At 43.3% G+C, this 12,755-nt stretch overlaps 1 protein-coding gene across 5 annotated transcripts in view; it reads left to right on the plus strand.

Moving 5' to 3' along the window:
* Positions 1-12,755, plus strand: part of LOC311511651 (uncharacterized protein) — a 43,810-nt gene that overhangs the window by 14,055 nt on the left and 17,000 nt on the right. For 4 of the 5 annotated variants that reach the window (XR_014709310.1, XM_084612417.1, XM_084612416.1 and 1 more), the window contains one exon: positions 12,127-12,181. Coding sequence is in view for 3 of the 5 variants with exons in the window: in XM_084612417.1 (XP_084468543.1) it covers positions 12,127-12,181 (55 nt within the window). In the remaining 2 variants the exon portion in view is untranslated. Of the gene's footprint in view, positions 1-1,307; positions 1,723-12,126; positions 12,182-12,755 lie in introns of those variants that run through there. The other variant, XR_014709311.1, reaches the window with a different exon arrangement.

A 12,755-nucleotide genomic window follows, 5' to 3' on the forward strand; every position in this document is an offset into this window, starting at 1 on the left:
AGAACCGTGGGGTCAGAAGGGACTGCAAGGGCCACCTAATCTAACCCCTGCCAACATGCAGGATTTGTTGTGTCCAAACCATCCAAGACAGATGGCTATCCAGCCTCTTTCTGAAAACCTCCAGTGAAGGAGATTCCACAACTTCCCTAGGCAGTCTGTTCCATTGTCCTACTGTTCTTACCATTAGGAAGTTGTTCCTGAGATTTAATCTCTATCTTCTATGCTGTAACATCCCATCTGGTGGCCTCTCTGGGGGAAGGTTGAAGATAGATGGACAGATTGATAGATAGTGGGTTTGAACAGGAAATTGCATTGCTTCTGTGTTTCTTATGCAGAGAGAGGATTTCATTCTTGAGGGACTGCACCATGCACCAATTTTACATTCACCTCCAAATAATTATAAACCAATTGCCAGACTAATATTTGCAAAAACTGGGATTTGGTCCTAGACCAGAATTTATTGAAGAGGTGGGTGATTTGATGTGCACATGGGGTAAATAAGGACAGACACGGGGATGGATTTTGCATGGCAGGCTGCAACTTCATTAAACTTAACACAGGGGAGAGGCACTATCTGCCGTGTCGTCCATACTCTCACCCACCAGGCATTTTAAGTGGTCACAGTGTAATGGTTACAGGCTCCTGAGAGGAAGGCAACAATCCCACCAGCCTCTGCTAATTTGGCCTGATGGGAAGAAAAATTCCTTCCTGATCCCCAAACAGGCCATCGGTCAGACCCACAGCACTGGCATGACGCAACTCTGAAACTACTATTACAGGGGTGGGGCTGGGGCTGCTGAAATGGAGTAAAAAGAGTCTCCACATGGCCCAGGCTAGGGCTTAAATTAACCAAAGGTGACAGCAAGGGACCAATCAACTTCCCTCTGTCCCTGGCTGGCTAAGAGGTGGATAGAACCTCTGAAGTGAGTGCTCTCCTCCCCCTTTCTATTGGGGCTGTCCCAATCACCTCTGGCTCCATCAAGTTTTCCACCCATTGAGGCAGGTGGGTGGCACCATCTTTTTCTCATTTTTGCATGCCTGGAACCAGTGTCCAGACAGCCACTGCAGGGGTCTGAGAGTCCATCTCGTCCCCTATTCCAGTGTCCAGTCCAAGTCACAATTTAGCCTGTAACATTTACATTCTGTCTCTGGAATACAGGCTGTATAAATCATATCTCTCTCAGCAACCTTCACTTAAATCAATGGTGTGTTTTGTTTGGGATAGGGTGAAATTCCCTGGGGATCAATGGTGTAAGATCTGCAGGTGGCTAATATGTTTTCCATGTTTCCTTCTCATTTTCCTGTAGACTTGTACAATCCATGAGAGGTGCAGGATGTTGGAAGATAAGTGTCTCAGTTTAGTTTTTTCAAAGATTGATTTCAATTTGTCAGAGCCAGCAGAAGAGGAAAGAAGAGGACACTCAGGCAGTGAAGGGACGTTTCAGAAATTTGGAAATATGCAGAATTTTTGGTTTTTGAAGAGAGAAATAAAGAGCAACATGAGTTTAACCTACCTGATTTCTTAACTGGGGATGAGGATGTGTGTCAATTTCAGTCTAGTTCCTCCTATGCAAAGGGAGCATGTGAGTTTGATGTAAATAGATGGTGCTGTATTATAAATCATAATTTTATTTCTCTTACATGTATGCTGGACTGTAATGCATGAGAGGGCTCGCTTTATTATTGGATCATATGAGTCAGAATTTTCTTTTTGTTATCTTTATCTCTATACAACTATTACTTTCAGTTTCCTTTCTTTCAATATATGCAAAATAAAATTTAAAAAAGAAAAACAAGTATTGTGCAGTAATGTGTACAGAACTGAGCAAATCTTTAAAAAAGGGAAGAAGGAAGATCCTGGGAACTACAGGCCGGTCAGCCTCACCTCAGTCCCCGGAAAAATCATGGAGCATGTCCTCAAGCAATCAATTCTGAAGCACTTAGATGAGAGGAAAGTGATCAGGAACAGTCAGCATGGATTCACCAAGGGAAAGTCCTGCCTGACTAATCTAATTGCCTTTTATGATGAGATAACTGGTTCTGTGGATGAAGGGAAAGCAGTGGACGTGTTATTCCTCGACTTTAGCAAAGCTTTTGACACGGTCTCCCACAGTATTCTTGTCAGCAAGTTAAAGAAGTATGGGCTGGATGGATGCACTACAAGGTGGGTAGAAAGTTGGCTAGATTGTCGGGCTCAATGGGTAGTGATCAATGGCTCCATGTCTAGTTGGCTGCTGGTATCTAGCGGAGTGCCCCAAGGGTCAGTCCTGGGGCCGGTTTTGTTCAATATCTTCATTAATGATCTGGAGGATGGTGTGGATTGCACCCTCAGCAAGTTTGCAGATGACACTAAACTGGGAGGAGTGGTAGATACGCTAGAGGGTAGGGATAGGATACAGAGGGACCTAGACAAATTGGAGGATTGGGCCAAAAGAAATCTGTTGAGGTTCAACAAGGACAAGGGCAGAGTCCTGCACTTGGGACGGAAGAATCCAATGAACCGCTACAGACTAGGGACCGAATGGCTAGGCAGCAGTTCTGCAGAGAAGGACCTAGGGGTGACAGTGGACGAGAAGCTGGATATGAGTCAACAGTGTGCCCTTGTTGCCAAGAAGGCCAATGGCATTTTGGGGTGTATAAGTAGGGGCATTGCCAGCAGATCGAGGGACATGATCATTCCCCTCTATTCGACATTGGTGACGCCTCATCTGGAGTACTGTGTCCAGTTTTGGGCCCCACACTACAAGAAGGATGTGGAGAAATTGGAGAGAGTCCAGCGAAGGGCAACAAAAATGATTAGGGGACTGGAACACATGAGTTATGAGGAGAGGTTGAGGGAACTGGGATTGTTTAGCCTGCAGAAGAGAAGAATGAGGGGGGATTTGATAGCTGCTTTCAACTACCTGAAAGGGGGTTCCAAAGAGGATGGCTCTAGACTGTTCTCAATGGTAGCAGATGACAGAACTAGGAGTAATGGTCTCAAGTTGCAGTGGGGGAGGTTTAGATTGGATATTAGGAAAAACTTTTTCACTAAGAGGGTGGTGAAACACTGGAATGCGTTACCTAGGGAGGTGGTAGAATCTCCTTCCTTAGAGGTTTTTAAGGTCAGGCTTGACAAAGCCCTGGCTGGGATGATTTAACTGGGAATTGGTCCTGCTTCGAGCAGGGGGTTGGACTAGATGACCTTCTGGGGTCCCTTCCAACCCTGATATTCTATGATTCTATGATTCTATGAAACACTGGCATGCGTTACCTAGGGAGGTGGTGGAATCCCCTTCCTTAGAAGTTTTTAAGGTCAGGCTTGACAAAGTCCTGGCTGGGATGATTTAGTTGGGATTGGTCCTGCTCTGGGTAGGGGGTTGGACTAGATGGCCTCCAGAGGTCCCTTCCAACTCTGTTATTCTATGATTCTATGAAATATTTGATTTTTTTCATCTCAGGAACCAGACTAAAATGTCGTTATTTTGAACCAGAGCTGATTTTGTTTTGTTTTTTTCACCAAAGCAAAAAAAAAAAAAAAAAGTTGTTGTTGGGTTTGTTTGTTTGTTTTCCATTTTGGATAGAAAACATCCAGAACTATACGGAATGAAAAATCTGAAACTAAACTAATTGGGGTGAGGGTTATTTTTGTTCTTTTTTTTTTGTTGTTTTAATTCTGAGGTTTTTTTATTGGAGATGAAACTTTTTTTGGTTTTTTATTTAATTTAGTTTTCAAGTGATTTTCCACCCCTTAAAAATAAATATACCTAAAGTTCAAAATTAAAATGTTATTTTGAAGTGGAAAAGACACAATGTTTCATTTTGAAATGGTTGAATTTCAAACTATCGGGCATGTTTTCTAATTCTCAGGACTCTTCTGTAGCCTGACCCAAAGTTGGGTATTTATAATTGTAACTTGAGGATTAACAGGTTCTTGTCCCAAGATCAGGCCCAGTAAGATTATGTCAGCTATGTTCTGTGGGTGGCTGATGATGTCAGTATTCTGGACAAAATTCCCCCTCTGGCATGCCACTTTCAGGTCCCTATAACTTATGAGTTACTTAAGTTTATCTATGCCAAAGGTTATAGGCCTCAAGCCTCACACTATCTACTAAAGCCAAATCTTACAGGATAAAAGCCTGTAGCTTCCTTGCATTACTACTAAATATAATAAAGCAGAATAACAAAGCAATGAATATAATACAGGTAAGCTGGCCCACTGGGCTACATTTCTCTGACCCCTCTCCAATTTATCAACATTCTTCTTAAATTGTGGACACCAGAACTGGGCGCAGTATTCCAGCAGCCGTCGCACTGCCACCAAATTTAGAGGTATAATAACCTCTCTATTTCTAGTCAAGATTCTCCTTTGTATGCATCCAAGCTTCACATTAGCCCTATTGGCCATAGCATTGCACTGGGAGCTCATGTTCAGCTGATTATTGGTCCTGCTGGTGTTGGTGTTGGTCCTTCTTTGAGCAGAGGGTTGGACTTCCAACCCTAATAGTCTATGATTCTATGAATGGGGAGAAATTGATGTCAAGCAGAGAAAAGCACATTTTTGAAGGCAAGAAAACATTTGAGGAACCATTAGAAAAGCGTATATTTGGTGAAAGGGAGGGCAAGTTAATTTAGTGCTCTCAAAAAAAGAATGGCAGTAGAACTAGACAAAACATGGTATTATTGGGAAACAGGACTTTTGCAAGTTTCTTCCACACAGCTCTGCCAATCCAATAGCACCCTTACTATTCCAGTCTTGGATGTCTCCTAAAGAGAGAAGGCAGCCGCTGGAAGAAGGCAGCAGCAGCTGTTCTCAGTGATGGCAGATGGCAGAACAAGGAGCAATGATCTCAAGTTTCAGTGGGAGAGGTCTAGGTTGGATATTAGGAAACACTATTTCACTAGGAGGGTGGTGAAGCACTGGAATGGGTTACCTAGGGAGGTGGTGGAATCTCCATCCTTAGGTTTTTAAGGCCTGGCTTGACAAAGCCCTGTCTGGGATGAGTTAGTTGGTGTTGGTCCTGCCTGGAGCAGGGGTTGGACTACATGACCTCCTGAGGTCCCTTCCAACCCTGATATTCTATGATTCTATGATTATCCACCATGATCCCAAAATCTTTTTCAGTCACTGCTTCCCAGGAAAGAGCCCCCACATCCTATAAGTATGGCCAACATTCTTTGTTCCTAGATGTATACATTTACATTTAGATGATCCGGGTGTAATAGACCAGTGAGCCTTACTCGGAATGGAAATGATCATTAGAAATAGAATTATAGGTCACCTTCATGATCATGACATGGTAGGGACTAGCCAGCATGGTTTCTGCAATGGAAAAGCATGTCTTTCTAATCCACTAGATAGTAGATAAAGGAGAACCAATTAATATAATTTATTTGGCCTTTCAGTAGCCTTTGACAAAGTCCCTTTTAGGTGGTTAGTAAAGAAACTAAGTAGGGCTATCGATTAATCGCAGTTAACTCACATGATTAACTCAAAAAATTTAATCAGGATTTTAAAAATTAATCACGATTAATCGCAGTTTTAATTGCACTGTAGAATACCAATTGAAATGTATTAAATATTTTGGATGATTTTCTACATTTTCATGTACATTGTATGCTGTGTTGTAATTGAAATCAAGGTGCATATTATTTTTATTACAAATATTTTCACAGTAAAAATGATAAAAGAAATAGTATTTTTCAATTCACCTCATACAAATACTGTAGTGCAATCTCTTTGTTGTGAAAGTGCAACTTACAAATGTAGATTTTTTTTGTTACATAACTGCACTCAAAAACAAAACAACGTAAAACTTCAGAGCCTACAAGTCCACTCAGTCCTATTTCTTGTTCAGACAATCTCTTAGACAAACAAGTTTGTTTACAATTACAGACGACAGTGTGGCCCTCTTCTTATTTACAATTTCACCAGAAAGTGAGAACAGGCATTTGCATGGCACTTTTGTAGCTGGCATTACAAGGTATTTACTTGTCAGATATGATAAACAATCATATGGACCTTCATGCTTCGGCCCACCATTCTGGAGGACATGTTTCCATGCTGATGATGCTCATTAAAAAAAGAATGTGTTAATTAAATTTGTGACTGAACTCCTTGTGGGAGAATGGTATGTCCCCTGCTCTGTTTTACCCGCATTCTGCCATATATTTCATGTTATAGCAGTCTCGGATGATGACCCAGCACATGTTAGTTTTAAGTATACTTTCACTGTAGATTTCACAAAACACAAAGAAGGTACCAATGTGAGATTTCTAAGCGACCCAAGGTGTAAGAATCTGAAGTGCCTTCCAATATCTAAGAGGGACGCAGTGTGGAGCATGCTTTCAGAAGTCTTAAAAAAGCAACACTCTTTGCTTTTTTAAGCAGAAACTACAGAACCTGAACCACCAAAAAAGAAAATCAGCCTTCTGCTAATGGGATCTGATTCAAATGATGAAAATGAAAATGCAGTGGTTTGTACTGCTTTGGTTGTTATTGAGCAGAACCCATCATCAGCATGGACGCATGTCGTCTGGAATGGTGATTGAAGCATGAAGGGACATATGAATCTTTAGCACATCTAGCACATAAATATCTTGCGATGCCGGCTACAACAGTGCCATGTGAACACCTGTTCCCACTTTCAGGTGTTATTGTAAACAAGAAGCGGGCAGCATTATTTCCTGCAAATGTAAACAAACTTGTTTGTCTTAGCAATTGGCTGAATAAGAATTAGGACTGAGTGGACTTGCAGGCTCTAAAATTTTACATTGTTTTATTTTTGAATGCATTTGTTTGTACATAATTCTACATTTGTAAGTTCAACTTTCATGATAAAGAGATTGCACTACAGTACTTGTATTAGGTGAATTGAAAAATACTATTTATTTTGGGTTTTTTACAGTGCAAATACTTATAATCAAAAATAAATATAAAGTGAGCACTGTTCTCTTTTTTATTCTGTGTTGTAACTGAAATCAATATATTTGAAAATGTAGAAAACATCCAAAAATATTTAAATAAATGGTATTCTATTGTTGTTTAACAGTGTGATTAATCGCGCACTTAATCGCGATTACATTTTTTTAATCCTGTGATTAATCTTGATTATTCTTTTTAATCGCTTGACAGTGCTAAAACTAAGTAATCATTGGGGTGAGAGGCAAAGTTCTGTCATGGCGCAGAAACTGGCTCAAAGACTAGGAATAAATGATAAACTAAGGAGAATAGAGGGTGCCTAAAGGGTCTGTACTAGGCTCTCTGTTGTTTAATATGTTTATTAATTATCTGGAAAGGGGAGTGAACAGTGAAGTAGCAAAATCTGCAGATGGCACAATATGCTCAGGGTCTAGCAGGTTGCCATGAATGGGGTCAGGAAGGAATTTTCCCCAGCTCAGATTGCCAGGGATTTCGGCGGGTGGGGGTGGGGGTTGGTTGGTTTTTGTTTTTTCCATTCCTCTGCAGTGTGGGGTGAGGGTTACTTGCTGGGATTATCTGGGTATTTCTCATATAATCAGTTCCCAGCCATTGCAGCAGCCTTGGGTACTGATGCACCGCTATCCTTCCTATTCTCTGCTTGTGGCACACAATTTTCTAAGTCTCTTGCAGACTGTAATACTTTCATCTGATTTTGTTTGTTGCGTTTAGTGTGCTGGTGCTGGGTGGTGCTGGTGACCTGTGATACACAGGAGGTGAAACTGGATAATCTGGTGACTCCTTTTGGCCTGAACCTCTGTGACTCTTCTCAGAATAGCCAAGCCCAGAGAAGATTGTGTGGAATTTCGAATGGCCTGTCAGAGCTGAGGGAATGGGTGGCTCAATGGGAAATAAATTCCATGTTGAGGTCATGACTGGCAATGCTTGAGGGGAAACAAGGCAGTGCACATTGGAGGGAATAGCTGGACCCACTTATACCCTTCCAGGGAGCTAAATTAGCTGTAACCAGAGCCCTGGGCGTCCTTGGGCACAGCTCAACGAAGCCCCTGTTCAGCTTGCGCTCACAAAACAGAAGCAAATGTTACTCTGTGTAAATAAGTCGCTAGAAGAGAATGGTGAGAATATTAGAGTGTCACTCTATGAACCAATGAGATGCTCCCACCTTGACAGATGTGCCCAGGCTGGCAGGTCATGGGCATGGCATCTAAGTGGTGCCTGGGCCTGAGGTTGGGGGAATTTGATCCCTAACGAATGGAGCCCCTGTCTTAGTCTCTGATGGTGAAAAGCTGTTTCCATTCTCATCCCGAGACAGTGGCGTCCCTTCTGGTTCACACAGACAGCAGAAAAGCGGAGACGCTAGAGCACAGAGCAGCTGTGGCTTTCTGTCTATTTTAGCGCAAAGGAACAGAAACAACCACTCAGCTGCCACTTATTTGCTGGCTTGACCATAGCAAGAGAACAGGGAGAACAGTTGGGGACTGCAGCTTCCCCTTTACCTAGACCAGAATGAGCAGAGATGATCTGGGAACAGGGAGCCTGATTTTCTGATATCCTGATCCTTGTGCCGTCATTTGCGCCAGTACAAAGTGAATGTGAAACATTTCCATCCTCTTTTTTCAGAGAAACAGCCATGTTAGTCTGTATTCGCAAAAAGAAAAGAGTACTTGTGGCACCTTAGAGACTAACCAATTTATTTGAGCATAAGCTTTCGTGAGCTACAGCTCACTTCATCGGATGTATGAATACATACATACTTTCCATTCATACATACTTTCCACAGTATGCATCCGATGAAGTGAGCTGTAGCTCATGAAAGCTTATGCTCAAATAAATTGGTTAGTCTCTAAGGTGCCACAAGTACTCCTTTTCTTTTTGTAGCTCTTTGCCCTGATGCAAACACAGCACCAGGTGCAGGGCATCAATGATTCAGACCCGGAGACCCACTGCAGCTCGTCCCCTATCTAAACCCAAGAAGCAGAAGAGAAAGGTCACTGGAGAGAGCATCTAAACCTCAAGGAGCAAAGCAGAACACAGCAGCAACCAGCTGTGGCTTCCCATTGGCCTGACTCCTGCAGAGAAGAAGGTGACCCACAGCACTGAGTCACTGCAGCTCCTAGGCTGTGAGGAACATCAGACAGAGTGGAGACTGCAGAACAGAGCTTTTCCTTTGTCTGAGACCCAAGGACTTGGAGAAGATTCAGAGCAGATCCCTTTGTTCTTGGGGAGCAGAAGCCACTGCAGAATTTGAAGGCAGTTGAATGAATGCTGATTCCACCAATGATTCTCACACTGTGTCTGTGGCATGTATGTGAGTACTGGGCTTTGTTTCCCCCTTAAGAAAAGTATGAGTAAAATTGTCCTGTCATAGACAGAGCTGTTATATGCTACTGCAGAGCTGAAAGCTTGCCTCAGAAACTGTTCTGGGCTGTTAAGGCACAAGCAAGGCCCTGCTCTCCTTATCTGTTGTTCTGTGTGCTGGAGTGGCTCCCTTGTGTTTCTATAGCTTAACTCTTTTATGAAGATAGTTTGGCTTCTTGCTCAAACACCAAGGTGGAGGGACCAGTGCGCTACTGGTTCCTAGTCTGACATATTGAAAATTCTGCTAAAATTGTGGCTGTCATTTAAAATGTCAGGGGGGTTTCCTGGTCCTGATTGCAGGTAGGGGGATCTGTAGGGAAGTGTGCAATCTGGGTCCAGCAGCAATCAGTCTGCAAAGAGGCAGCCTAGACCAAGGTGGAGTGAGTTACGCCTTTCTGTCTCAGGGAGCAGTCTGCTTTTTCTCTCTCTGTTTTTCGTTCTTGTGTATTAGGGTTCTGGATTCTAATAGATAAATGGTATAATGTTGCAACCTTCCAACAAGAGTATTATGCCTTTATCTAATTTCTCTGTTTGTGTGCCATGAAACAGGACACACAAGCTTTCCCAAAGCATCTAAGTGTTGTCCCCAGGGAGACAGTTCCTGGAATGCCCAAGCAAGGATTCTCCAGCCTCATCCACAACTAACTTGAAGAGGAAAGGAGTCCAGGAGAGCTGGCTGTATTTCAAGGAATCCCTGTTGAGGTTACAGGGACAAACCATCCCAATGAGTCGAAAGAATAGTAAATATGGCAGGCGACCAGCTTGGCTTAATGGTGAAATCCTAGCGGATCTTAAACATAAAAAAGAAGCTTACAAGAAGTGGAAGGTTGGACATATGACCAGGGAAGAGTATAAAAATATTGCTCGGGCATGTAGGAATGATATCAGGAGGGCCAAATCGCACCTGGAGCTGCAGCTAGCCAGAGATGTCAAGAGTAACAAGAAGGGTTTCTTCAGGTATGTTGGCAACAAGAAGAAAGCCAAGGAAAGTGTGGGCCCCTTGCTGAATGAGGGAGGCAATCTACTGACAGAGGATGTGGAGAAAGCTGATGTACTCAATGCTTTTTTTGCCTCTGTTTTCACTGACAAGGTCAGCTCCCAGACTGCTGCGCTGGGCATCACAAAATGGGGAAGAGATGGCCAGCCCTCTGTGGAGATAGAGGTAGTTAGGGACCATTTAGAAAAGCTGGATGTGCACAAGTCCATGGGGCCGGACAAGTTGCATCCGAGAGTGCTGAAGGAATTGGCGGCTGTGATTGCAGAGCCATTGGCCATTATCTTTGAAAACTCGTGGCGAACCGGGGAAGTCCCGGATGACTGGAAAAAGGCTAATGTAGTGCCAATTTTAAAAAAGGGAAGAAGGAGGATCCTGGGAACTACAGGCCAGTCAGCCTCACCTCAGTCCCTGGAAAAATCATGGAGCAGGTCCTCAAAGAATCAATCCTGAAGCACTTGCATGAGAGGAAAGTGATCAGGAACAGCCAGCATGGATTCACCAAGGGAAGGTCATGCCTGACTAATCTAATCGCCTTTTATGATGAGATTACTGGTTCTGTGGATGAAGGGAAAGCAGTGGATGTATTGTTTCTTGACTTTAGCAAAGCTTTTGACACGGTCTCCCACAGTACTCTTGTCAGCAAGTTAAGGAAGTATGGGCTGGATGAATGCACTATAAGGTGGGTAGAAAGCTGGCTAGATTGTCGGGCTCAACGGGTAGTGATCAATGGCTCCATGTCTGGTTGGCAGCCGGTATCAAGTGGAGTGCCCCAAGGGTCGGTCCTGGGGCCAGTTTTGTTCAATATCTTCATAAATGATCTGGAGGATGGTGTGGATTGCACTCTCAGCAAATTTGCGGATGATACTAAACTGGGAGGAGTGGTAGATACGCTGGAGGGGAGGGATAGGATACAGAAGGACCTAGACAAATTGGAGGATTGGGCCAAAAGAAATCTGATGAGGTTCAATAAGGCTAAGTGCAGGGTCCTGCACTTAGGACGGAAGAACCCAATGCACAGCTACATACTAGGGACCGAATGGCTAGGCAGCAGTTCTGCGGAAAAGGACCTAGGGGTGACAGTGGACGAGAAGCTGGATATGAGTCAGCAGTGTGCCCTTGTTGCCAAGAAGGCAAATGGCATTTTGGGATGTATAAGTAGGGGCATAGCGAGCAGATCGAGGGACGTGATCGTTCCCCTCTTTTCGACATTGGTGAGGCCTCATCTGGAGTACTGTGTCCAGTTTTGGGCCCCACACTACAAGAAGGATGTGGATAAATTGGAGAGAGTCCAGCGAAGGGCAACAAAAATGATTAGGGGACTGGAACACATGACTTATGAGGAGAGGTTGAGGGAGCTGGGATTGTTTAGCCTGCAGAAGAGAAGAATGAGGGGGGATTTGATAGCTGCTTTCAACTACCTGAAAGGGGGTTCCAAAGAGGATGGCTCTAGACTGTTCTCAATGGTAGCAGATGACAGAACGAGGAGTAATGGTCTCAAGTGGCAGTGGGGGAGGTTTAGATTGGATATTAGGAAAAACTTTTTCACTAAGAGTGTGGTGAAACACTGGAATGTGTTACCTAGGGAGGTGATAGAATCTCCTTCCTTAGAGGTTTTTAAGGTCAGGCTTGACAAAGCCCTGGCTGGGATGATTTAACTGGGAATTGGTCCTGCTTCGAGCAGGGGGTTGGACTAGATGACCTTCTGGGGTCCCTTCCAACCCTGATATTCTATGATTCTATGACAACCCTAACTGAATTGGCACCTTATGGAAATTCTGCAGCTATGAATCATTTTCAGATGAAAGGAAAAATGATGTTTTTCCCTAAAGTAACTTTATTTTTTCTCCCAAAGCTTTGAGTTTTACATTCCAGCAGCAGCCGGCCTGCAACTGCATTTCCTCATCAAGGTGAGCACTGACTTGAGTTGACTATGAAAACAGGGCTGCCTCTTGTTTTCATGCCATCCTTTTCTGACCACAGCTACATCTGTGTAATTGTAGAGTGGCCCAATGACACCCACTAGCCCTGTTTCTCCACTACCTGGCATCTTGTGTCAAAGTTTAACCCTGAGAAAAGTGATTGTAAAATGCTGCCTTTCTGATCTGATAGAGCTTCATACCTACATCATACTTGTGTGAAGAGCTATATAAAAGAGACCCAGAAATGGAGAACTTACTTCAGCTAAGCTACAGCAGATTTAAATAATGTAACTGGGACATCCCTGAAAATCACAGAGAAGAATCTCAGATTTTGTAAATGTCACCACGATAATTGTGCAATCTTGACCAGCTATTCTAGTCTTTATAGGTTATTATACTATTCTCTGGCAGAGCATAGGGAAATATTATTTCTCCCTTTTACTGATTGAGACATTGTGACAGATTTCTGTTACCAGTCTGCCTAAGATCTCAGGCAATCAGTCTGAGATTGCAGGACCGTTCTGGGGAGGAGATACAGGAACACACCATGTGACTAAATTTT

The sequence above is a fragment of the Lepidochelys olivacea genome (genome assembly GCF_965140295.1).
Source record: "Lepidochelys olivacea isolate rLepOli2 genome assembly, chromosome: 23".
NCBI classification, from domain to species: domain Eukaryota; kingdom Metazoa; phylum Chordata; order Testudines; family Cheloniidae; genus Lepidochelys; species Lepidochelys olivacea.